The sequence below is a fragment of the Zosterops lateralis genome (assembly GCF_965231275.1).
Source record: "Zosterops lateralis genome assembly, chromosome: 28".
NCBI classification, from domain to species: Eukaryota; Metazoa; Chordata; class Aves; order Passeriformes; family Zosteropidae; genus Zosterops; species Zosterops lateralis.
In genome coordinates, this window is record NC_139788.1 from 2676480 (window position 1) to 2703770 (window position 27291).

Consider the following 27291-nt stretch of genomic DNA (forward strand, 5'->3'; position numbering starts at 1 on the left):
ATAAAGGTAAGTCAAATAGTTAATGTTGGAAGGAAAAAAAAAGATCCTGCTTTGACTTTTATCTAATCTTAGCTGGACACAGCGGATTATGCAGAACACTACAGAAAGCAGCATAAGCATTTCCTTTGGTACTTGAAATTATCCACATTATCTCAAAAATAAATCATGCCTATTGCCCCTTTGAAGTTCTGTCACTATTTTTAATCGCAGAGCTGGGGCTTGGCTTTTGAGGTGAATTTGTCAGTAATTTATGCTAATAGATTTCTGTGCTGATGCTGTGTGCAGCTCTGGGTTTGTGGAGATGCCAGAGCCACAATAACCAGGGGAACATCAGCAGCCTGAGATGGTGAGCAGAGTGTTGCTGCTGCCATGGTCTGAGTCCTGTCCCCCACAGAAGCTCACACACCTTCCTAGTGCCAAAAATATTCTACAAATGCATAAAAATCAGAGATTTGTTGTTTTCTCCCAGTGTGTCTTTTCTTCCTGGGCCCTTGATAAGAGTCTTGCATCTTCATTTGGTTTTTAGCATCTCTAAGTGCAACAGCTTTCATTGTCACTTGAATGTCACTGGCAGCAAACACGGATTTTCCACCTCTCATAAGGCCCTGGCACGAGGCCGTGGCACATTCAGGGATCATTTCATCAGAGGCATAACACACTAATCTGCTCAACTCCAATTATTTATCCGTATGATCCATGTAAATCTGACCAGCTCGCAGCAGCTTCAGGCCTTGAGGTGTTTGTGAGTAATTTTGATCCTGTGATTATTTGGGCAGTTTTAAATCTTTACCATTAACAGGAGGGTGTGAATGAGCAGCCCCTACAAACCAGTGCTCTTAGAAAAGCTGATGCTCCCAGGGCTGAGCTGAAGCACATCTGGTATTCCAGGAAATCAGGAACACACAGATGTTGTTCTAGATCTGGAATTTGATATCCCCAGCCAGAGCCAAGGACTGGCTGTGGACACAGCACCAGGTAATGACCATCCTGGCCCAAAAAGAGTGTCTGACAGCCAGGACAGTGGCAGATACAAGTGGCTCCCCTCAAACAGGGCCACATCACCCTCTGGGTGATGCCAGGAGAAGAAAAACAATATCTGGTTTCACATCATATTTCTATTGGCAGCAGGGAAGTATTTTACAAGGCAAAACATAAACACTTTCAGAGTTTTCTAACTAACACTTTCTAAGCTAACTGGTTGCTTTGGTTTTTTACCTCAAACCCCAGTGCTGTGCATCCTCTGCAGCCTCACTGAGCCTTTGCAGGAAGCTCAGAAAGGGGCAGTGCCCACCCACAGGTGAGCCCAGGCTCAGCCCACCTGTCCAGACCCCACCCAGCCTCCCCCTCCTCACAGCCAGCACAAAGCACCTACATGTAGCCCTGGTTTTGTGCCTGAGGTGTTTTGGTTTTCTGTAATTCTTTTCCCAGGGAATTTTATAAACAAGAGAAATGTTTTTGTAACTGTAACTTTGTTTTCATTCTTTTCCCTAGAAGGGACTTCTCCTTGCTGTCCCTCTGCTCTGACCAATGGGAGTGAAGAGGTTTGTCTTTGTGTCACCAATCCAATTGGTCTGTGTGAAATGGGATAAAAGGGAGACACATCCCAAAAATAAAGGAGTCATTTTCAGCCTTGTGAATTCAGAGTCTGTGTCATTGTGGTGTAACACTATGTCATTATATGATTGGCTTTTCCCAATATTGAAATGAATACTGTAGCCCTGGTTTCGTGCCCGAGATTTTTTGATTTTCTGAAATTCTTTTCCCAGGGAATTTTCTGAAAAATAAGAGAAATGTTTTTGTAACTGTAACTTTGTTTTCATTTCTTTCCCCAGGAGGGACTTCTTCTTGATGTCCCTCTGCTCTGACCAATGTGAGTGAAGAAGTTTATTTTTTGTCACCAATCAAATTGATCTGTGTAAAATGGTATATAAGAGAAACACATCCCAAAAATAGAAGAGTCATTTTCAGCCTTCTGAAGTTCAGAGTCTGTGTCGTTGTGGTGTAAAAACAGCATCACCTACACTGAACCAGCTTAATGTAGAACCGTGTGAAATGAATCCCCTCAGAACACCTCAGCTGTGAAGGGTGATTACATCTCATTTTCATGTAAAGAAGGACCTTAAATAACATCAGGCCTTTGAGGCTTTGCCTGTGCCTCCGAGGAGGAAGGAAGGATGGATGTGTAACCTTCATGGATGAGGGGCTGTGTATTTACTGGTGTTTCAGTGGGGGAATGGAAGAGGAAATGGATCTGTCTAGGAGAAAGCAGGGGAGCTGAATCCCACACGTGGATGCAGTGACATAATTTTTTGGGAGGGAACTCCTCTGTCTGCCTTGAGAAGGAACCCTGGTCTGCTGAGGACTCACAAATCCCCATGAAACCAACACCTAAGAAACACAGGTCCTGCCACAGAAAGGGCATTTTCACTTTAAAGCCTAACAATCTGAAGGAAGTAGACATCTGAACTCTCTGTTTGCAAGTACAGGTGTAATGTTTCATAAATAAACGGTTTAATGACAGTACCTGTACAGCAGAGGAAGGACAGTGAGGAGGAGCTGGGGATAATCCCAATATTTGGCAGAGGAGCAGAAATGAATTGCAGAGCTGGCAGCAGCACATCCTGCCTACCTGCCAGGAATCAGCAGTCTCTGGCTCTGTGTTGGACTCTGGGTTTAATTTTTTTTACCCTTCTCTACAGGATCAGTGAAATATCCAACTTCAGTGCATTTGTGTCCTATGGCACCAATTTTCTCCAAGTTCTAGTTCAGGTCCTGTTCCTTCAAATCTCTCCTCCAGCAACAGAAGGGGCAGAGATTTGAAGGAAAAAGAGAAGAAAAGCATTCATAAATCCCACATTAATAACCAATATCAAATTCTACTAGAATTTGCTCAAAAAAAAAAAAAAAAAAGTAAAGAGAATCAATCGCAGTCTGTTCTGGGTTCTTTAAGACAGCCTTGTATTGTTTCTAACGAAACAAAAATCGATGTGAAATTCTTCTTATGGTTCATTTTTTAGAGCTCAATGCCAGCTGGGCAATTTGGCTGACAATTATGAATGATCTGTTGTGTCACCAGCCCGGGCCCTGCGGCCCAGCCTGCAATCATGTGTTATTGCTTGCAGGTACATCTCTCACTATTGGTTTGCTCTCCACTTTTCTGCAATGATCATTCAGAAATAAAGGGAATTTGCTAATCAATCCCATTGACTTGAAAGCAACGGTTATTAATGCCTTCAGTTTGTTGCTGGCTTCTAAACTTTTCGAATGCATCAGCCACGAGCCCCCATTGATTACAAACACACCCCCACACAGCATTGGTTTTCTAAGGGGGAAAAAAAAAAAATCAGCTTTTTGAGTCCCTTTCCACTGGAGGCACAGCGTGGTGGGAAACCAGCGCCAGATGATCAGGTAATTTCACCACAATGACTTCCTTTGTGAGTAAAAGTGACAAAGCTATTTTCGAAGCGCCTCATTAAAGATGACTTCATTTCATTTTATTTCATTTCCAAACAATGCTTTGTTCTCTCTCCCCTCCTGCCTGCGCTTCCCAAGATCCACAGATCCTTCCTCCCCAAGGGTTTCCAGAACCACCAGAGGTTCTCCTGCCCCTGTGTCCTGAGAGACTCACGGAGGTTCCAGTGCTGGAACCAAGTTCCAAGCCAAGCTCTGCCTTGAGCCCATCCCAGCAGATTTTAGCTGCTCTCCACTGTTGGAAAAACCCTTTTTCTGACCCAGAGATGGGGCTCCTGAGAGGTGTTTTAAAGACTTTTATCCCATTTTCAGTCTCATGCGAAGGGTGAGACAACATAGATGTTATAATTCACACCATCACAATCAAACTGTTCCTAATTCCAATCCATTATAAGTGTTTTTTGGCCTATGAGTTCTTGCCACACAACACTACTAATGTTTCTAAGCTAATAATTTAAAAATATCCCACATGGCTTTGATACAATACATCTTTCATAGTTTTATTTCTCAAAAATATCTGTTCTATTTGCAAGGCCATCATCTGAAACTTGTTTCTTGTTCAATTTCTCTCTCAACAACGTCCATCCTATTCCATGGCCTTTCTGAGTCAGCACACTTTATCTTAAGGTTTGCACACAGATCTACAAGACTATGTGAGGCTTCTGTCAGGTTTTGAATGTCCTCTCCCGCACTGGCTGCATCTTCTACTGAGGCTCGTTCTGAAAAATGCATCGTGGCCATTTTCACTTTCAGATACAGATACAGCTTTGCTTGAGAAAAAATAAATTAGAGTTGTTTCCCCCAAAATGAATATCCTCCAACCCCCAATGCACCTCAGACAGCCCTTCCAGATCAATGGGAAATTTGGAATACATTGATTTTGGAACAATACATGATCAAATGTCACCACTGAGATGCTTGGTAAGCACAGTCCTGGCTCTGTCCCTGGTCGGGAAGATTTGTCCACATAAGATGAGAAGGGAGAGAAAGAAAACATCCTCCTTCTTCAGGGTGGAACAGGGGTTTGATGCCTGCCACTGTTAAAAGATGCTTTTCCTGTGAATTTGCCCCATTTACACAGCCCTAATTATTTCTTTTTTCTCCTAACAGGAGAATTACATTCAAGTGGCCAGGTCTGCATTTAGAGAGACACTGTCAGGCAGCACAGAGCTGTGGCATAGACTCACCAGCCTCTGCTCTGAAGTAGGTCACAGCAACTGCCACACAATCCCTTCAGACCCGTTTAAAATCCAATAAGTCTAAGGAAAAAAGACCCGTGGAATTGTATCTAATTTGAAAATCACATTGGCTGGGTTCAATTCTGCAAACCATTTAAACATATCCTTAACCTGACACTAATGAATCAGCTCACAGGAGTCAAAGATGCTCAGAGATCAGATCTGAAGTGCTCTCAGCACCTTTCACCATCACATCCCACAGGAGGCCACGTTCATGGCAGCAGCTCCATGGCCTTGGTGGCAGTTACACCAGTTAAACCAGTTAAACCAGCACAGTTACACCAGCACAAGAGTCCCACGCTCCCCCAGCCTTGAGCCATATTCAAGGTTAACCAAGGGCTAATTCAAAAATTAAAATTTAAGTCTCCAAAATGGAAAATTTGCCATTTTTCAAGTGCAATTTACAAGGTGCTGGAAGGGATCATTGTGTTTAATTTTGTGAGGAAGAAAAAAAACCCCAAAACTGCTTTATAATTCCCTGGCATTCAGATGCCCTAAATATATCCAACCCTGCCAGGGAAATCTCATGCTTAGAGCAAGTCTAACATTAGCTGCTTCTCCTTTTGACTGAAAATATTCCTGAAAACATCTGATCGATTCCCAAGGCAAGAGGATCATTTGTTCTGCCCCAAAGGCTGAACTGAAACAACCCTGAGAGAGGATGGAATGGGATCAGCACTGAGGGAAGGTGAGCTTGCAGATCCCAGAGCTCAATCCCACAGCACCATACCCAAAGGCAGGGGAATGCTTCTATTCCCTTCTATCCCCTTCTATCCTCTCTGATTTGCAGCACAGCACCCTGAGGGATGTGCCTCCCACGGGCTGGGTCTCCTCAGGGTGTACAAAAAAGAAATGAGGATTTGGAGAACAAGAGGTGGTGGCTGGGGCTGCTGCTGGATAGAGGGGAAGAGCTGGTGGGACTTTGCTTAAGTGCTTTGTAATTTTTAATAATTGCCCAAAAAATGAGAGGTGGGGCTTCGGCCTCTGTGCTTTGCCAGGTGGAAAGAATAAATTCTTGATGTGAGTGAGGGAGGAGGAGCAGAGCCCTGGGGGCTGCCTGCAGGCACCTGTGCACTGTGAGGAACCTCAGCCAGGAGCAGCACTAACAAGGAGATTACTGTGAGTTACAGGAAGAAGCAAGAAGGATTCCTCACCGAGGCAGGACATGGAAAACCACGGCCCTAAGGAGAGGAAGAGCATGAGTGCTGCGGGACAAAACTCCTGCACCAGAACCCAACCAATCCACTTTTGGGGTGTGAGTCCCCCTGGCACCACAGGTCTGCAGTCAGTCCTGCCCTGTGCTTGCTCCTGCAGCAGAGAGGATGAACATTTACAAAGGGTTGGAATTAGGAATAGTTTGATTGCAATGGTGTGAATTATAACATCCATATTGTCACACCCTTCACACAAGACTGAAAATGGGATAAAAGTCTTTAAGACACCTCTCAGAAGCCCCATCTCTGGGTCAGAAAAAGGGTTTTTCCAACAGTGGAGAACAGCCAAAGTCTGCTGGGATGGGCTCAAGGCAGAGCCTGGTCAAACCTGGCTCAGGAAAGGAACTCAGCCCTTCTTGAGAGAGGGGAAACAAGAGCATCAGTGGTTTTCCTTATTAATGGTTTGTGATCTGGAGCATGTGATGTGTGCATGCGGTGCTGGACTGGAGAAGGGAGGAGAGGGAGAGAAATTCCCTGAAGCCATTTCTGCTTCTCCTCCTCCTCGCTTGTGGAGCATCCTCAGGGATCGCCCTTCTCACAGAGGAGTGGCTCTGGAGGAGAAAGAGGGCGACACATTCTCAAGGAGCTTATTTACAAGTGCTCTTTTCTAAAGATCAATGTGTTGAGCCTGGTGAAGAATGATTTCAATTTTGCCTTGAAAACTTGGATCAAACACTGCTGACGATGCAAACTTCCCTGCCATCCAGAGATTAAACTTGTTCTGCTGTTTTTAATGGGGGCCTGAGTGCTTTGCTTGCCAGAGGCTCTCAGCACTGTGCTCCCTCTTGGAGCAGATTCTGAGAGCACCCTGCAGAAATAATCCAGTTGTGGCTGCTCAGGAGGCGCCTGATGCGTCAGCGCCGAGTTGGACCCGGGAGCTCCCCACAGGACACAACTGAAAAGCCTTTCAGGAAAGCTGGGATAACTCTGTGCAAAGACAAGACAGAAAAAAAAAAAAAAAAAAAACCACAAAAAAAAAACACAAGCAGCTGAACAAATTTGATTTAATTCTAGATCACTACGGGCTCTTCTTATGACCTTGAACAAGAGACAGTGATGGAGAGCGGGATGGCAGAGCGAGGACACGAGTGTCCTGTGCAGTGTCTGAGTTTACAAGAGGTCTATATTCAAACATCCAAAGCAATTTATAGACAGAAGTACCCTTGGCACACAGCATCTCCTGGGAACTGACTGTCTGGCTGAGGCTGATCACCCTTGACTTCACCTCGAGCTGCTCACTCCCTGAGGCAGCAATCAATCCTGCAGGCTGCTGGCCCTGCAGGGTGGGCTGTTAGGAGAGCACAGCCTGGGAAAGCAAGAGGTCTCTGCTGGAGTAAATGACCTGTCTTAGCTGGTGGCACTGCACCTGCTCTGTAAGGTCCATCTCCCACCAGGGTTATGTGTTTCCCCAGTGCATTCCAGCCTGTTTGGGGTCACACCAGGCTTTTACCTGGGGACAGGAATGCCCCTTCACCCCTGCTTGAAAGCCCAGCACTGAAAGGCTGTCTGTGCCTTAGACAAGTGCTCAGAATGCACTAACAAACACAAGTATTGCAGGTAAAACTCATCTCACTGCCTGACACCCTCAGGGTGGCTCTGAGCCCTGGGGCAGTGCTGGGGCTGCAGGAGAGCTGGCCTGTGATGGTGCAGGGGAGTCACTGCAACACAAATGACATTACTGCAACATAAATAACCATGGACCACGAGCCAGCAAAGCTCTGAGCCTTCCCCCTTCATCCCACATGCCTACAGCATTCATCTCCTTCATGCCAAAAGCCCAGCCCAAACACAGTGCCTACATGACAGCGATGCCTTTTTGGGGCTACCTAAAAATGGAGGGCAGAGAAAATTAAGGGAATTAAAAGCAGTTTTATTTATTGAAGGGCCTTCAGGCGCATTTAGGGCAGATGAAATCCCCCAAGGGCTACACCCAAAATGGACAATGGGTCAGGGGTTTTCACACTTTTATAAGTTTGGGCCATTTGCACATTGGGGGTTTGTTTTCCAACTCCAGCTTCAGGTAATGAAGTCATTTATCCCAAGTTTGCTCCCCCAACTCACTTTAGTTTCCATCTCTCAGGCCTGAGGCAGTGAGGTGTCCTTGATCCCCAGGCCTGGAGAGGAATTGTTGTGTCTGAGCAAACTGGGGAAGCAGCAGCTCACACTGTGTGTGGAGTTTAGAGTCACACACTACAGAATTTCAGGATTACAAATACATGAAGAATATAAAAGCTAAAAATCCTGAGGTGTCACACTGCCCACCCCTGAGTCCCTTGCTGAGTCCCTCTCCACCACCCTCAGCCAGCGGGTGTGCTGCTCTCTCTCTGCCTGCTCTTCATCGAGCCTCTGAAGTGTAAAGCTTTATTAAACCCATCCTCAGTCACTTCAGAGTGGCAGACGAGGTTGCCACGCTCCGCCAGCCGCTGATTTATTAGTCACTTCTGCAAGACTTTAATCTACTCGGAGGGTTTTTCCTTCTCTTTTCCCAATTCATAAATGGGTATCTTTATATTTAATCTCTAGTCAAACTGCTCTGCACTTGATCTTTAAACTGCTACATGAGGGTGTGTAATTGTCTCTCTCCAAGCCACATCTGCCTGCAGGAAGAGGCTGAGCCCCAGGAGAGCAGAGCTGGGATATTTTGCTCACCTTCACTTTCAGGCTGTAGCTCACTGAAATATTAGATGAGGGTTGTGATGGCTTTTCCTGGAAAGAGATATATTCGCTTCCAGTTAATGCAGAAAGGCAACTGAGCTGGGGTGTACAAAGAAGTGCTAATGGATCAATGATGTGATTTGGCCCTTCATTGATTAAAAATCAGCCACCCAGGCCATTCCAGCATCAGCCTCCCCCTGTCCTGGACAGAGTGAGCATCACACCCCCAGCTGAGTTTTGGATACAATGAAATGCCTTGGGGATAAAAAGGTAAAATTAAAATTGTGCAGAACATATATAATTTTGGCAAGACCTTACTTTCCCTTCCCCCAGGGGATGCTTATAAACCAAAAATAGTTATGCAAAATTATGCTTTTTTTTTTTTTTTTTTCTTTTATACTGTAAAAAAGCCAACACAAAGTGCCTCTCTGTGTACAAATACTTAAATATCAGATGCTTACTGGACACAGTTCTCCCTTTTCCTTTACATTTGAAAAAAAAAGGCAAATGCTTCCCATGGAAAAAAAAAATGGAAATAAACTAGGAAGAGAGGCTTGTTATTTTTCCAAGGGATTTTTCACACCAAGTTTCAATATGCAAGTCACACTCCCACCATGGAGGGCTGTGCACAGATACAATCTAGTGAAGTTTTTGTGTACACTGTGTAAGATAAAGCCACATCAGCTTCATTTTGCTTGTGCTAAGAGCTGCTTAAATGTATTATTCTTCTGCCTCATCACCAAACAGAAACAACACATAGAAACAGCAGCAAAATGAAATTAAGGGATTTGGCTTCCAATTTAGAGCCACGAGAAGAAAATGTCCTGTGTGAGGCACCTCCAGAGCCTCTGCTGGGGGATCTTTGAGCCCTGCATCTGCTGTGCTGCCATAAGGAACCATCTGGAAATGGTTTCCACAAAAAGCCACCCTCAGCTTGGCCTGAGGCACATCATGTTCCAGCCTCTCCTCCATGGGGACGCCAGCAGCTGCCCAAGGTGCTCAGTGGCACCAGTGCTGGAGGGAAAGGTGTCTCCCACCAGCAGCAGCCATCCCTGGCAGTGTGACAATCCCCAGCATCACTGGTGTGACTTGGGAGAAGCAGGAAAACTGGAGTGCAGAGCAATTTTTTAAAACCCAGTTTGTTTTCCATCTCTGGAAATTAATTTTCTCTGTTTTCCTACCACCATGTAAATGCCAAATAAACATCAGATTTAAAAAAAAAAAAATAAATTAAAAAAAGCAGCATTTCTTTCTTTCTGTGAATAGTAATACACATGGGAAGCCTCCCACACTCCCCTTTCAACCTACAAATCCCCATGTGCTGCACAATCTCCTTCCCATGGGAAAGAACAAGAACCTGCTCATTGCTTGCTAAGCTGAAAAGTGCCAAAATTAACCTGGTGCCCAGACACTGGCAACTGGGAATAAAAGGGATTTAACTGATACGATGATCTCCTTTAGGAGGAGTCTCACAGCAGCTTAAAACAAGGCCACTGGAAATCCATGTTCCAGAGGCTCCTCACATCCCATGAGCTGAGCTGGGAGAGAGGTGGTGGCTGATGGAGAGGTTCTCCCTCCATGCAGGGACACTGCCAGACCCACCCCATGGTCTCACTGGACACATCTGGACCACAAATGAGCTTTGAAAACCCCAACAGGGATGTGTTTGAGGATGTGGGATGTGTGGTTTTCTGCCCTGGTGCCCATCAGAGCTGTGGGCACTGGGCTCGTCACTGCCATTGCAGCAGGAAATAGGGACACAGCCAGGACCAGGCATGGTCCTGTGAATTCTCTGTCATTATCCAGGCAGGACAGCAGGAAAAGTGGGCTTTGCAAATCTTACGGAGGTTGGGGTTTGCAGCTGGAATGGTGGGAGATGCTCGGGGGTGCAGGTAGTGACACAGAGCTTGGCTGAGCAGGTGCCAGATGAATGCAGGGATCATCCCAGCCCCTGAGTCACCCCAGGGCAGGACATCACCCCTCCTGCTCTGCCACACCCCTGCCCAGAGGTGGGACCCCTCCACAGCTCAGGGTCAGGTCATTTTCCTCCTGCAGGAGCATAATTTTTGCCTCCACACATTTAACTCTCCTCAGGCTTCCACAGCATGTCCTGTGGCAAACACCCACTGCCATGGGAGAGCTGATCTCTCCAGACCTCACTCCCTTGTCCCAGCACATCAGGACAGATTTTCTTCCCTGTAGGTACAGCCAGATCCACCCACAGCTTCTCACCCAACATTTAAACTTCCTCTGAACGTGCTGGAACAACCAGGAAATTTGCTGTGAATTGGAAACGGGCTGGAATTTAACAGAGATTGGGCAAAACAACTGGCTGCAGCTGGCCAAATTAATTCCCAGCGTAATTCCACTGAAGTGGAATTTAAGAGGCATTTGAAATAACACGATCTTTTCTTGCCCTTTGCGTGTGTACAAGAAGAAAAAAAAAAAGGTATTAACAACTCATTGCCAATCTTTGCACGAGTAATTAGCCATGTGGGGAGCAAAGAGCCCTGTGCACTCCTGGGCTGGCAGGTGCCCAACCTTCTGCTCTGCCAGTTGGTACCTTTGTTGAGGAGAAAAAAAAAGGAGCTGCCCTGGCTGGGTGTGTACAATGGGCCACGCTCCGGGGATGACAGGTCACAAACAAGTCACAAGCAAGTCATGTGAGGGCTGAGCAGGACGCCGTGGAGCAAACCAAGTCTCTTTGTGAACTGCTCCCATGCAAAGATAATAGCGAGCAGAGGCTAATTCCGCAGCCTCTAATTTTCTTGTCTGACTAAGCAGGCATAATTTACACCCATCAGTTGCAAATGGCTTCTCCCACCAATCCTAAAGATAGAGGAATTTTTTTTTTTTTCAGAGGGGAAAAAATATGATTTCGAGGATGAAAAAACACATGCAAAGCTGGCTGACACAAATACGTGTTTTCACTCAGCTGGTTCAAAGAGATCATCTTGCAGCTCAGAAACATGAGACCTTGATGAGAGCAACTGGCCAAAACAGTTTCTTCTGTCAGATACGAACACAGTGGGTGATAAAGACAATAATTTTAACTGGTCTTACTTAGTCATTTGCTCCCTGTTGCCCTTTTCAGCCGCATGACACGCTGCAATTGTACAAATTCAGCTGCTGCTGCACGAGGCTGACAATCAGCCGGGATGCACGTGGCTCCATTCTGTGAGCCCAGGGGGATCTGTCACCTCTCAGGTGCCAGGACAGCTCCAGCCACCACATCACATCCAAAAAGGCCAGGCAGGTGTCTGTATCCTCCCGTGTTCACCTTCCTGGAGTGACTCTGTCCATTGGGAAGTGCCTGGTCCAGACTCCCAGAGCACCAGCCCTTCTCCAGGTTCAGACCAAGATCCCTTTGAAGGAAGGGGCTGACCAAAGGTGCCCAGTGAGTGTCTGGCTGCACAGGGTCCAGGCAAGAGCTGACACCTCCCAATGCCACCCAAGGGTCCCCACTACGCCCTGCCGGGTGGGAGCAGCCAGACCTCCAAGGCCTGACATCCCCGGTGGCTGCTGCTGGTGCAGGGACCCTGCTGGGTGTGTGACACTCCATGAGCCTGCAGGGCAGTCTAGGACAGGGCAAACTGCAGAGGAACTGATAGGAAATGAGATTCACACGCTTTGTTATCATCTCATTTAAATAGCCTCAGCTACACGTCAGCTCCAGACAGGAAAAAAGGTTTTGGGAAAGCTCTCTGGCCGTTGTTTGAAGGGTCGTGCACTCCCAACACAGCCCCTGTCTCACCCCCACGTCTGGAAAGGAGTCGTGGAAGAAATGAGTGCTGCAAACACCACAAGGGGAAGGAAGAGCCAATTCACATCTCCTGCCAGCCTGGGGACAGTGGTGACAAAATCTCAAACCTGTTTCCACCAGCTGTGCTGGCTGTGAGCAGCTGACGGCGGGACCCACCAGGTCAGAGTGGGGTTTGCACAGTGGGGTGATGCCAACTGCTCCATAAAGCAGAGACAGAGCCTTTTGATCTGCCCAAAAGGCACAGAGGGCTCTGATTTGAGCTCCCTGCAGCCCCCTCAGCCAGCCCAGCCAAGGAGGGGAGTGCAGTTCTTGCTCCTTTTCCCACCCTCCCAGGTTCTGTGGGGCGTCGCTGCTCGGGGTTTGACAGCAGCTCGTGTTCTCCCGACTTTCACAATAATATATTCAGCAGAACTGGATACATTTCAAACCAGCTATTATACCACAGTGTGTTCCAACACAAATACATGCGGTGGAGTGCAGCAACAATCCTTCCGAGAGTTATTTCACAGATTGCAGAAACCCCACATTTCCCTGCCCCGGACGGAGCAGCCACACCGCCGCAGTGGGAATTAATTAGAGGATAAACCTCATAAAAATTTAAGTGGGGAAAACCTCCCCACTTTTAAATCTGCCCAGCACCACAACACATGAGCAGTTCTCTCTGCCCTGGCCCCACGGTGGAGCTGCCGCTGCCTCCATCCCAACCCTAAAAACCCACTGTGTTTAGGTTTTCAGACACGGCCAAACGCACTGCCTCTCCCTTTGTCCTGGGTTGCAGTGTAGGGTGTGCACAAAGTATTTATCCCATCCCCATCCCCATGAGCTGTTGGAACCAGGTGGGGCAGTGTTTTCCCAGGCCCCTCCTTTGGGCTCTTCTGCTCATGGCCCATCAATGCCTTGCCCAGGACTCACAGGGAACTCCCTCCAGGAGCTCTCTCTGTTTAATGGGCCATCAAGGAGCCACTGCACGACTCCTCATCCCATTGGGAGATGCTCCCAATGCCCAGGGGGAGGAGCCAAGCATTCCCACCTGGAGAGAATCTGGGATTTGGGACAGGACAAGCAGCCCTGAGCCACTGGATTCCCAGAGGAGCAGAGCTCCCAGACCTTTCTGTGGGATCACTGCTTCAGGAAGAGCCCCTTACCTGGACTGCTCCCACCACCCTGCTCAGGGTGTGTTCTGACTCTGTCAGTGCTCCTTTGTGTTATTGCATTTATTTTATTTTATTTTATTTTTTACCTTTTTCCCTTTCTTCTTATTAAATTGTATTTCTGACTTGGAGCCTCTCACTGGTTTTGCTTTCAAACCACGACACCTTTCCAGATGGAATGCCGAGTAGGATGTGGAATTTTCCCTCTCTTCCCTCCGCCCCACGACGAGAGAAACGTAACACGAGTGGCGATGAGTTTGCGGATGGCTGGTGGTTGATTTTTTGCGAGAGCTGCTGGGGCGTGGGTGGTGGCAGAGTCACAGAGTTTGTGCCTCTCCCAGGAAAAGGCAGTGAGCAGATCCAAACTCCTCGGGCAAAGCTTCTCCCAGCCCAGCCCTCAATGCCATCACAGCTCCTGGATTATTACAACCAGAGGAATCCTCCTTACAGCACCGGGAATCCTCCTTACAGCACATTTAAACCGGGAAAATCTGGTCGTTTAAACCAGGAAAATCTGGTCATTGAAACCAGGAAATCTCCTCTGGCAGAGCTGCAGGAGCCAGAACTAACCTGTGTGTTGGAACCCAGGATGGGACCCGCAGGAAGGGAAAGGAGGGGGATCCTTCATAACGGATGTGTGAACCGCAGGCTTCAATTCAATTTAACAAGGCATCAATCAAGCTGCGGGTGTCACAGCCAAGGGCCGGAGCTGGGACGGTTTCAGTAGAGGGCACTCAAGCCCCAGAAATCTGCATTTCCCAGGTATTTTCCCTCTGATGTTTTAGGAGCCGAATTCGGCACATGAATCTCGGTAATGCGAGCACTGAGCCTCATAACTCAGATTGATTGTGGTTCTATTAGAGCTGATGCATATAAATCTAAACAAAACACACGTGGATGGAGCTAATTCGAAGGAGCCAGTTTAGATACCATTACAGAAATAAAGAGGAGCCTCTTTTTCTTCATTAGGATTGAAAAATGCTATAGTTATAGAGATGCTTATGTATTTTTTTTTCTGCCAGGTTCATGGCTCTGCTGCTGTTCTAAAGCATTAGTCTGATTTGAAAATGTCCTTTGTCAATCAGCATTTTCCCCTAGGTATCAATAATCTCAACATTATTTTCAATTTTTGCAAGTGGTTCCCTTTCATATTCAAAAATAAGGAGTCTTACATCAGTGACTTGAGGACACCCACAAACCTACAGCTTTATTTGTAGGCGGAGAGAACTGAAATTTTTATGTATTTAAAACCCCTATAAAAACTACAGTTTCAAATCTGACCTCTGTAACACCTGGAGCTCTAAATACCACACGTATTCATAGTAAAAACAGCAGCACAGAAAAAAAAAAAAAAAAAAGAAGTAACATCCAAATATCCGCACAACAAACTCAAAATAACCAATCGACTTCTCCCTGGTACACCATGTTCACGAGTTATAAATACACCCGAGTTTGCATTAATTGATACACTCTTAACTGATGAATTGCCACATTAAAGCTATTTTCACAGCACTTATGAACTGGGCAAATATCTTGTATTTTTAGCATCGCTGTAAGAAGTTAGCCAAAGCCCTTCTGCTACCTTTGATCATCCTTCAAGGCACAAAGATTCCTGAAGAAAGTCCTGACTCAGCTTGGTGTAAATCCCACTCCCAAGGCCCAGCATCCCACTCACCTGTGCAGCAGCACTGAGCCAGAGCTCTGGGCCCACGAGGAGCTCTATCAACCTCCCAGGTGCTTCTTTCTTTTGTCCAGCCACGCTGTCTGTGCTGTGATTATCCATCACAGCCTGCCTGCTGCTCCAGTGGGAGTCTGGCCTGGCGGCTGGAGGTCACTGCTCACAGCTCTGGGTCCATGCAGCCCCTCCATGGGCAGCAGGTGAAATTGAGTCTTTGTAGGAGGCAAAAAAATTAAAAAAAAAAACCCCAAGCAGTTATGGTGCAACATCTAAGAGAAGAATAAAAAAAGTGCTATTTGTAATCCTGTCACAGAGGATCCCCAGGTGCTGCCCAGGGAGAGGAGCATTGCCATGTCACCCCTGAGGGATGGGCTGGGGACAGTGTGGGAGTCTGGGAATACAAAGGAAGGGAGACACAGCCCTGCTGGGCAGCTCTGCTGAGCACCCCGGGGTGCTTTGGGAAGGAGAAGCCATGCAAAGCCCAGGGAGGATCTGAGCAGCTCTGGGGTGCTCCTCTGCCTGTGCCCTTTGCTGTGGTGATTCCTGGTACAGGACTGTTCCAGTCCTGCCCTCTCTGACCTACATGCACAAGGACTGTCCATGACCTCCATCTGTGACTGATCAAATAATTTAATACAAAATAAACTGTCTGTGCTGGCCCTGCAGTAGGATCCAGTTGGAGCTTTATCAGTGCCTGGTACTGACAGAAAGGCAGGAAGCAGCATCCCAAACTGACAGAATATTTCCTCCCAGTTTAAACACTCCACAAAATCAAACCTCTTCTCCATGTGCTGGAGTCTGCAAAGAGCAAAGACTGAAACAGCCCTTTTTACCTGCTCCCTCCCAACAGCTTTGTGGGGCTTTTTTATCTCCAGCTGCAAAGAGTCACCAGGTTGTGACATTTAATTTTATAACAAGTTCACAGGAACAGCTGTCCTTCACTTAAGCAGTATGTAAAGAAATTTTTCTTCCATGCCCTTTTGCTAAATCTTATCCATTTCGGTGTCAGGAGGGATAAAAATATCCCTCACTCGAGCCACTCTTTCCTGTAACCACCTTGGGCACAGGAGGGAAGGTTGGGGCTGGGAGTGGAGATTTGGCCCTGCCCACCATCAACACCAACAACCCCCTCCCCTGGGACTTTGCAGGAGGCTGGGCAGCACCTCTGGCTGGATGCTGAGGTGGGAGTGAAGCATCCCCTCCACTGTGACACCCGGGATGGGTCTCTGGAGCAGAGTGCAGGATGGAGATCAGTATTTTTCCCCAGCCCCAGCGACGGGCAAGGAAAATTAAAGAGATGAGGCGATACAGAGTGATAGTATGTTTGTAAGAGAATTAAAGATTTGCTCTTCGGCTGTTCCAGCCTGGAGTCAGCAGACAGCTGGCAAATGGGAGCGATTGGAAATGATGGAATAGATCAAATTATTTAAAGGAGAAAAAAAAATTAAAAATTCTTCCTAGCCTGGCCCAGCAGGTTGACAAAGCAGCTCCCGGACCGAGGCATGGGCAGCCCTTTGTCTCTGTCACCGAGGTCATTAAACTCCTGTTCGTCCCCAGCCCCAAACCCCCTGCCCGCCTCTCCCGGGACCCCCGGGGTCATACGGGATCCCCCAGAGCTTGGGGCACGCCAGGCACCCCGCGATCTGCGGGATGGGGGTCAGAGAGAACAGGAACACCCTGCACTGCCGGGACCCCTGAGATCCCTGAGGCATCGCCCCCCGCCCTGCGGTGCCCTGGCCCCGGGGGAGCGGGCGGGTGCGGGTGGTGGCCGGGCCGTGTGTCGGTGTGTCGGGCTGTGTGTGTGTCAGGGGTGTGTCAGTGTGTGTGTCAGGGGGTGTGAGTGTGTCAGGGCTGTGTGTGTGTGTGTCAGGGCTGTGTGTGTGTCAGGAGTGTGTGTGTGTGTGTCAGGGGCTGTGTGTGTCAGGGGTGTGTGTCAGTGTGTGTGTCAGTGTGTGTGTCAGGGCTGTGTGTGTGTCAGGGCTGTGTGTGTGTCAGGGGTGTGTGTGTGTCAGGGGTGTGTGTGTGTCAGGGGCTGTGTGTGTGAGTGTGTCAGAGGGTGTGAGTGTGTCAGGGCTGTGTGTGTCAGTGTGTGTGTCAGGGGTGTGTGTGTGTCAGTGTGTGTGTCAGGTGTGTGTGTCAGGGCTGTGTGTGTGTCAGTGTGTGTGTGTGTGAGGGGGTGTGTGTGTCAGTGTGTGTGTGTCAGGGGTGTGTGTGTGTGTGTGTGTCAGGGGTGTGTGTGTGTGTCAGTGAGTGTGTCAGAGTGTGTGTGTCGGGGGTGTGTGAGTGTGTCTGTGCTCGCTCCACTCCGGGGCTTTGCGCGAGCCGCGCATCAGCGGTAGGAGGGGACAGAGCCGCTCCTGGGGCGCACCGGCAGCCCCGGCTCCGCAGGTGCCTCCCGCCCGGCACCGGCACCGCTCGGCTCGGCTCGGCTCGGCTCGGCTCGGCTCGGAAGGGAAGGGAGCGGCCGGAGCCGTGGCCGCCGCGGGACGGGCCGGCGCGGCCGCTCTAAGATGTGCCATGAGCCGCCCGGCCCCGGCTCCGCGCTCCGCCTGAGCCCCGGGCAGCAGCAGCCGCCGCCCGCGTCCCCGCTGGCCCTGGGGCCGTAGGGCCCTCCCGCCCCAACGATGCCCCATCTCTGGCCGGCGCTTCGCCGCGTCCTCTGGGAATACTGGGCAGCGCTCCTGCTCGGCGCCTTCTGGGGACAGAACTCGCACGGGATGCCGCATGTCATCCGGATCGGTAAGGGCTGCGGGGAACTTCGGGGACCGGGGCGGGGAACGCGCTGCCCGGGGCCGCCGAGGGGGATGCGATACCCGGGGCTGGGGATGCGCTACCCGGGGCTGGGGATGCGATACCCGGGGCTGGGGATGCGCTACCCGGGGCTGGGGATGCGCTGCCCGGTGCCCGGGTGGAGATTTCCCCGGGGAAAGATGCTCCAGCCGGAGCTGGGATGCGCTGCCCGGTGCCCAGGGTGGTTTCCCCGGGGAAAGATGCCCCGGCCGGTGCCGAGGCGGGAGTTCTGTCCCGGAACGGAGCGGGCAGAGCTCTCGGTACCGGCAGCCGCCCCGGTCGAGGTGAGATGGGGCACTGGGCACCTTGTGAAGAGGAGAGGAGAATTCTGTCCCTCTGGAGAGTGGGGGGCTGGTCCCACAAGGGGAACGCTTTGCTCCCGGAGAGGACGAACGCTTTGAATCTGGAGAGGGAGGATGCTGAGCCCCCAAAGACGGGAGGATGCCGAGTACCCAAAGACGGGGGGATGCTGAGCCCCCAAAGATGCCGAGCACTCAGAGAAGGGGGATGTTGATTCCCTGGAGAAGGAGGATTTTTGCTCACAAGGAGAGAGGGGGGATGCCGAGCCCCCAAAGATGCCGAGGGGATGCCGAGTACCCAGAGAAGGGGGATGTTGATCCCCTGGAGAAGGAGGATTTTTGCTCACAAGGATGGGGATGCCGAGCCCTCGCAGAGAGCAGGGCTGCGGTACCCGGTGAGAGGAGCCTGCGGCAGGAGGGGGCTGTGCAGAGGTGTTTGACCCAGGGCTGGATGTGCCCCAGTCCCGCTGCCTGGAGGATGCCGGTGGGTTTCCCAGCTGCTGCTGAGGACCAGGCGTGTTTCATTAAATTGCTGAGGTTCTGGGGGAAAAATTAATTTTTAATAATGTTACATAAAGTAATTGCACAGATAACATCCTGGGAATGAGACTGCGATCTTTCTTTTTTCTAATTAAACGAGATACTTGTTTTAATCATGTCGTGTAAAGAACGGCGCCGGTTTCTGTTACATCCCGTGCACTTTGCCATCAGTACACATTCCTGGGGATTTGCTGTCTGCCCACTAAAAATCACAAGGACGAGTTTACCTGCCTTTTTCAGGGTTCGAATTTTAACTCAGAGAAACCAGCGAGAAGTGAATTAGATTTTTAACTGGAAAAGAAACGGTTCTTATTTATACCAGTGCAGTCTCACAGCAGCCATATGAAAGCCAGAAAGAGAAAAAATGCTGCTCCTGAGGGACAGGTGCTTTTTGGAGTGAAACACTGTCACCTCCAGCACGGCATGGCCCAGATGATCTGATGGACAAGGGACCATGATTGATTGATTGATTGATTGCTGCAGGGTGAGCATCTGGTCCCCCCCAGCCTCCTGTGAATGGGGCGCTCCATGCAGATGTTACCCCACTCACATTTTGGTGCCAGAAATATCGGTGGAAAAGGTTAATGGATCTGCCTCCGAGGCCTGGGGCCCTGGCGGCTGCTGAACTTTCACCAGAGCCAAGCTGCTTAGTATGCTCAGCCTCCGCCTGGAACAGCTGGAAATGTTTTGTGCCACACAAACCCACTGCCGGGAAGGCTCCGGGAGCGGGGAGGAGGCGTCCTGCTGCTGTGACACCCCCCCGCGTCTGTCACCAGCCTGTCCCCACCGAGAGCACCGCAGTGCTGTGCCTCAATTCCCCTCCCCGACAGGTCCCGGGGCTCGGATCCCCTTTGGGAGTGCAGCTGGGCTGCCGGGCTGGCAGCTCCTCCTGCTTTGGGCTTGGCAGCAGTGGGGCTGGTTCCTGGTGGCCAGAGGCGGCTGCTGCCAGGCTGTCGCTGGAGGAGGAGGGCCAGGGGCAGCTGCAGCTGTGGCAGATGCTGGTGGGGGAAAGGGCTGAGGCCGATGGGGCTGGAGGATGCTGAGACTCCCGGGAATAGTCATGGTGGGGATGCTCAGGATACTCAGGAGTATCCCTGGAGGTGTTTAGTCTCGACTCTCAGTGCCTCAGTTGTCCTGAAGATGGATTTTCTAGGCTTGAAGCAACTGCACAAAAGGACAGAGGAGAGATTTCGGTGCAGAGGATGCTGCCAGCCCTCCACGAAAGCATTTGGGTCTGCTGCAGCTCTGCTCCCCTTCACCGGGCAGGAAGGCAGGGATGGAGACAGGGAGGGAGGGATGGAGGAAGACAGGGAGGGAGGGACAGAAGCAGGCAGGGAGGGAGGGAAGGAGGCAGGGATGGAGGCAGAGAGGGAGGGATGGAGACAGGGAGAGAGGGAAGGATGGAGGCAGGCAGGGAGAAAGGGATGGAGGCAGAGAGGGAGGGATGGATGGAGGCAGACAGGGAGGGAGGGATAGAGGCAGGGAGGGAAGGAGGGATGGAGGCAGGCAGGCAGGGAGGGATGGAGAAAAGCAGGGAGGGATGGAGGCAGGGAGGGATGGAAGGATGGAGGCAGGCAGGGAGGGATGGAGGCAGGCAGGCAGGAAGGCAGGAAGGTTTGCCCACTGCAGGAGCACAGCTGTGCCACTGCCAGCACTGCCGTGCCTTCCACAGGAGCAGCCTCGCTTTACCTGCTGAGAAATCCCTCAACAGCCAGCCCATCATCCAGCCACCTTCTTGATCAGTAAAATAAGAAACTTAAAAGATCAGGAAAAGGCTTTAATCGGGGCTGCAGGGAGATCTGTGTTTACCTTCTCTCTCAGCTAAAACTGGCATCATTTTGTGACCTCGTTTTCAGCCCACTGGAAAACTGCAGCTTCTTGCCCTGCATTAATTTGTGCAAAGCTGCCCTGGCTTTCAAGTAATTATTTTAATTATTAGGTTATGCCAAGAAGTGGAGAACACTTAAGTAACTATTGGTTTAGCACTGAAAATCAAACCAGAGAGAAAGCAGGTAACTTCTCAAAGATCTTTTTTTTTTTTTTCCCTTGTGAAGCTGACTATTAAAATAAATACAGGGAGGCATATCTAAGAAAGGGAAGAAAAAGCCAAAAGCGCTCTTTCCCTCACCAGTAAAATATAAATATTTAATCTACACATCTAAACATAATCTATACATGCACCCGTACAAAGAGAAATCTGTGCCTTGTTACTGGATGGGGTTTTTTAAAGCAGCAGTTTGTATCTGAAGCTTATTCAACAGCTGCTCGGTTATTACGCAATCTGTTAAATATTTGAAAATGCCGTATCAGAAAACACCATCCGGAGCCGCTCCAAGCGCTCGATTCAGCTCCGAGTTACTCCGGAATAGAGGCAGAGAAGGGTGGTGGTGTAAAGAGCTGCACTGTGTTTACCCTAAATAAAAAAAATAAAACCCCTGCTCTGCTGCCAGCCCTGACTGCGGCTGAGCTCGGGGAGATCACACCTGGCACCAGGAGCTAAAAACACCGAGAGCGAGGTGGTTACAGCCCATTTGTGTAACCTTCCACTCGGATTCAAAAGCTGTAGTAGCACCTTTCAGTGCGACAGACAGAGCTCGATGCCATTTTGCAGAGCTGGTGGCACCATCCCTGACAAAGCAGGGCGGGATGAGCGGGATGGGTGGCGCAGGTGGAGCAGGACTGGTGGATCCAGCAGATCCGCTCCTGCCTCCTGCTTTGCTGTAGCATCACCAGGAATCGCTCGGGGTGGTTGTTTTTTAGGGATGATGTGTTAGTGAGACACAGGTGCCAATGGGTTGGGATCAGTAAATTGTAAAGAGCTGAGTCTTGGTACTGGGCAGGCAGTGAGAGCTGGGTCTGGGGGGTCCTGAGTGGGTTTGCACTCAAGTGCTGATGAGGAGGTGACACTGAACCATCCTGCTGCCACCCCACTCCTGCCAGGAGTGCAGCTGGTGTGTCCTCCTGTATGTGCCAAGAGACCCAGCCCACCCTGCCCCTGGGTGATTGTTTTGAGGGATGGTGTGTTAGTGAGACACAGGTGGGGGTCAGATGGCAATGGTTGGGATCAGTAAAGAACAGACCTTTGGCACTGGGCAGGCAGTGAGAGCTGGGTCTGGGGATTCCTGAGTAGGTTTGCACTCAGATGTTGATGAGGAGGTGACACTGAACCACCCTGTTGGTGTGTCCCCCTGTATGTGCCAAGAGACCCAGCCCACCCTGCCCCTGGGTCACCCCAAGCCCAGCTGTGTGTGCTCACCTGGCCCCTCTGCAGGAGGAGTGTGCTGGGCCAGGGAATGGATTCATTTTCCTCCTGCATCTGGGTCCTCCTCACTTTTGTGCCGGGTTTTTCCACTACGGTTCTGTCCCTGCTGGTGTTTGTGGCAATAATCCCACCTCGAGCATGTCTGACAAGTCCCAGTCCTGTGTCTCTGAAGTCGCTGTGAGCAGGATCAGTCTCCAGCAAAGCTTTTAAACAAACAGCCCCGCATGAGGAATTTATCGGATTTTATTTCTTGTAGTGTCTTTCTAAGCTGTGTTTGCATAGAGAAAGGGTCAGGCCATTGATTGTTTGTATGATTTGCAAGTAACACAGAAAACGCAATCAAATTGGAGTCCGTGTGAGAAAAAAAATATCATTGATTATTTTATACAAATACATAGAAAACAAATTCTGTGGATAATTATCCTGCTCTGTGTGATTGGCTTTTCTGAGGCTTATTATGCCTGTCAGGAATCTTATTTTGAAACCACCTTCCCACACTCTGCAAATGAAGTCGTATTTTTAAAAATAAAGGCAGAAACAGGCTTTTCCAGGCTGAAAAGGCAGCACCCGAGGGCTGAGAGCTGCACAGCCATGGGGGACATGAACACTGCAGTGGGAGTCCTCAGAAAGGCAGCTCGAGGGGTTTTCTGCTCAGCTTGTGCCTGGTGACCAGAGTCCTTTGGGGACACCAGCAGGGGATGGCACCAGGGTGTTTTTAATTCACTACCATTGCCTTTGTAGCTTCTCCTGCATTCCCTGGGGCATTTCTATGACCAGGCACCCACTGCTCAAGCATTTAATGGTTGATGAAGTTATTTCAGGTCATGAGACGCTTTGTGTGTCAGATAACACGTTCTGGTAATTTCAGCAGGATAGGAGGGCGGCAGTGTAAATTGTTTGGTGGTAAATGAATTCTGAATACATTTGAATAACAATGTTAACTCTTTATCGCAAAATAGTCTAATTATTTGATCTTGGCATTCTCTTGAGAACTTCATACAGGAAATTAAGATCAAACCACATAGCAGAAAAGAATAGACTCTCATTTATCACGAGGCAGGAGAGGCAGCAAAGCAGACAGTTCCGTGCTGGGCTGCTGCCTCGGGGCGTTGGACAGACCTCGGGCTGGAGACAGCGGGGGTGGGCACAGCCCGAGGGGTGAGAGAGCCTTGGTGGGCTCGTTGTGCACTGAGAGAGGTGGGGGCACATAACCTGACACAGAGACACACAGGCAGGCACTGGGACACACAGACAGGCACTGGGACACACAGACAGGCACTGGGACACGGTGACATAGCCTGGGACACAGTGACAGACACTGGGACACAGTGACACAGTGGGACACACAGACAGACATTGGGACATACTGGGACACAGACACACTGTGGGACACACTGACACACCCCAGGACACACAGACGTGCCCCAGGACACACTGACACGCCCCAGGACACACTGACACATTGTGGGACACACTGACACACCCCAGGACACACTGACACGCCCCAGGACACACAGACACACTGTGGGACACACTGACACACCCCAGGACACACAGACGTGCCCCAGGACACACTGACACGCCCCAGGACACACTGACACATTGTGGGACACACTGACACACCCCAGGACACACTGACACGCCCCAGGACACACAGACACACTGTGGGACACACTGACACACCCCAGGACACACTGACACACCCCAGGACAGACTGACACACCCCAGGACACACTGACACGCCCCAGGACACATAGACACACTGTGGGACACACTGACATGCCCCAGGACACACAGACACGCCCCAGGACACACAGACACACCCCAGGACACACTGACACATTGTGGGACACACTGACACGCCCCAGGACACACTGACACACCCCAGGACACACTGACACACCCCAGGACACACAGACACACTGTGGGACACACTGACACACCCCAGGACACACTGACACACCCCAGGACACACGGACACACTGTGGGACACACTGACACGCCCCAGGACACACGGACACACTATGGGACACACTGACACGCCCCAGGACAGACTGACACACGCTCCTCTGGTGCTGCAGTGTCACGCCTGGTTTTATCATAGGTGCAAACCCGCCTCTATGAACTTCATCTCGATATTTTTATTAACGAAACCCAGCAGAGGCTGATGCTCTGCAAAGGCTCCTGCCGGTGCAGCCACTAAAAAAGAAAGCCGGGTCCCTTTTCCCCCGGGAAATGAAGCGCTCTGAAGGGCACAGAGCACTGTCCCCCAAAGGACCTCCAGGCTCCCCGCCTGTCGCGATATGCCCCGTATCGGCAGAGGGCAGTGCCCGGCCGCGTCCCGCTCCTCTCCCCGAGCATCCCCCGGCACGGACCTGCCGATGCATCTCCGTGCTGGAGGAGACGCGGCGTCAAACCCGCCGTGTTCACAGCCAGCCCTAAGCCTCTAATCCAGTGTAATGTGCGGCTACACCAGTTTCTCCATCCCCTTCCCCTGCTCTGTCTGTCCAGGCGGCGCAGCAGAGGACGGGGATGCGAGTCCCTGGGAAAGGCAGATAGCGAGTTGAAAGCGCCAGAAAGCGAGGCAGGGGATGGAGGAAAATATTAAAAGGAGCTGAGGGCTGAAAGGGAGGATAAGAACTGCTCAGAGGAGGGGATGGATGTGGAAAACAGGAGTGCTGTGCCCCTTTGAGGATCCAGGATGGGATTGTCGCAGCACGGGCCGGTGCGGAGGGGATCCAAACGGGATGGGGGGTCCTGCGTTGGTGCATTGATTCGTGTTATTGACAGTGAAATTATTGCCAGGGATGATGTGCTGCTATTACCGCTTGTAATAAAGGCTAAAATAGATGCCGGTCCTTACTTAAAGCAGGTGGAGGGCTCAGCTCATGGCTTTGTCTTTGCTCCTGCACCAGCTTTTCTTTGTGGTCGCATTTAACCCCTTCTGGCTCCTCTCACCCCCCTGGGGCACCCACATTTCACCTCTCAGGTTTGCACGGTGAGACTCTCCTCACTCAGCTCCTTGTGCTTTAAATCCGCAGACAGCGGGCACCAATAACACAACGCACGGATTGTGACTGCTCTGTTATTTCTGGCAGGGAGGATCAGCGGGGAAACGCGGTTCAGCTGCAAACGGCTGAGCAGAGCGTGGGGTACCCCTGCGTCAGAGGCAACCCCAGAGCTGCTCTGAGCTTCCCCCACACTGCTCAGCTCTGCAGCACCGGCAGGGAGGGAGGGAAGCAGATATCAGCCTTGGCCACCACACAGGATCTGTGTTATTTAATATTTTAGTCCAGGGACCTCGTTAGACCTCGGCTTTTTTTTTTTTTTTTTTTTTTTTTTTCTTTTTTTTTTTTTTGCAGCACCCCTCTGTGTGGGGTCAGAGAAGAGAAATCAGAATTGGGAAGTAGTAAAGGGAATAACTGGCACATTGTGTATCAGCTCGTTGTGCCCGGGACACTCAGCACAGCAGAGTGACCTGGAAAGCAGCAGGAGGGACTGGGATTCCAAAGGCACGGACCATGTGGGTACGTTTGGAGAAGTTTTTAAGCAGATAGAAAAATCACTTAATACCAAAGGCACAAAATAAAGGCTTTAAATTACCTAAGTGTTCAGATAAATTCTTGAATTTGGGCCTTGCACTTTGCCCATCACTCTGGAAACTGGGCCCTGGGGATCCCCTCTGAGGGGTACCAGCTCCCCTGGGACCGGAGCACTCTGTTACACAGGCTTTTGAGACAAATTCCCATTTCATCCTTGGCACCTGCAAGCAGCAGCTTCAGGAGCATCAGGGGTGCCCCTGCAGCAGCTGGGTGGAAATGATGGATCCCACCTCCAGTAAGGACTGGGATGAGGCCACTGACTGTGCCAGAGGCCACTGGGCTGTCATTAGCTGGAAATGACACCGATGGCCGCAACATCTTTGTTCAGACTTGGAGGTGAACAGACCATCTCTCCGAACTCCCCAGCTCCCAGGAGAGTAGGGATGTACGTCAATCCCAAAATACCAGAGCTGGTACTGCAGGATCCAAACTCGATTAGAGACGGGGAAGTGTTCGGGGAGAGAACCAGCGTCGCCGTGGGCGGCTTCCCCCACTCTAATGAATAGACGGCTGTCAGCTCGCACTCTCCTCCCTGGATGAAACAGTAAATAAAATCTGGTATAACCCACAAATTTAGCTGAGTTACGGCTGTCTATCGAAGTGTCAGACTTGTTGGTTGGTTTTGCAGTGAATTCAAGGCACTCTGAGGGAAGTCACCGCAGTGATTTGGAATTCCACCCCCCTGGGAGACACCGGGCTGAGGGGGCTTTTTCCTGGCTGCAGGAGGAGTTTTGTGGTGGGGACAGGGTGGATTTTTTGTTCTGAATGGAACAAACAGCATAGCACCTGCTCAGCAGAGGATACAAGGCTGGATGTCACAGAATCCCAGAATGGTTTGGGTTGGAAGGGACATCAAAGCTCATCTCATTCCATCCCCTGCCATGGGCAAGGACACATTCCACTATCCCAGGCTGCTCCAAGCCCTCTCCAGCCTGGCCTTGGACACTTCCAGGGATGGGGCTGGGGTACCCTGGGGGCTCTGTCAGATCACCCTGCCCAGTGCTGGCACGCAGGAACAGCCCCTCAGCCACACGAGGGAAGTTCCCTTCCTAGAGAGCCTTGGGACAGACACCAGTCCTTTAGCCCTGCAGAACTCCAAGATGATGTTTTTTATCAGGCGTGCAGCAAAAAGTACATCATGATTAACCTTAAAACCTTACGCTTTTTCTTCGCCTGCACGAGACAGATTTATAATATTTTCTCTTTCTTTTTTAACACTGGATTCTTAGTGCGGACAGCGATTTATTGAATAATCAATTTCCTTATCTACGTAACACATTCAGGTGATCCATCAACGCCAGATAATCAATCCAGCTCACGATTTTAAGTGTATATATATGTATACTTGTATATATATTTTCCTCCCGTACCGTTGTCAGGCCGAGTAATGTCTCCCTTTCTTTGCTCCTTTCCCAGTGACTTTTGTTTATGGTGTGTAAAAGAAACCCCCCGACGTTATATTACACCTTGTAAGTTTTACGGTACTTGAGAGGTTTATGTGCTATGAATGTAAAGGGCAATGCAATAACGCAAAGGGCAGCGAGACATTTTTAAGCTCAGAAGGATATACACGGAGCTGAGGAGATAAATCTGGGCTCATAATCGTCCCACTGTGTCTCTCCTATTTA

The 27291-nt window shown here is 50.1% G+C and overlaps 1 protein-coding gene across 1 annotated transcript in view; it reads left to right on the forward strand.

Annotated features, from left to right (window-relative positions):
• Positions 1-17794: 17794 nt before the first annotated feature.
• GRIK3 (glutamate ionotropic receptor kainate type subunit 3) overlaps positions 17795-27291 on the forward strand; it is a gene marked incomplete at its 5' end in the record, with an annotated part of 113113 nt that continues 103616 nt past the window's right edge. The window contains one exon of the mRNA XM_083879648.1: positions 17795-17909. Coding sequence (XP_083735774.1) covers positions 17795-17909 — 115 coding nt within the window. The remainder of the gene's footprint in view (positions 17910-27291) is intronic.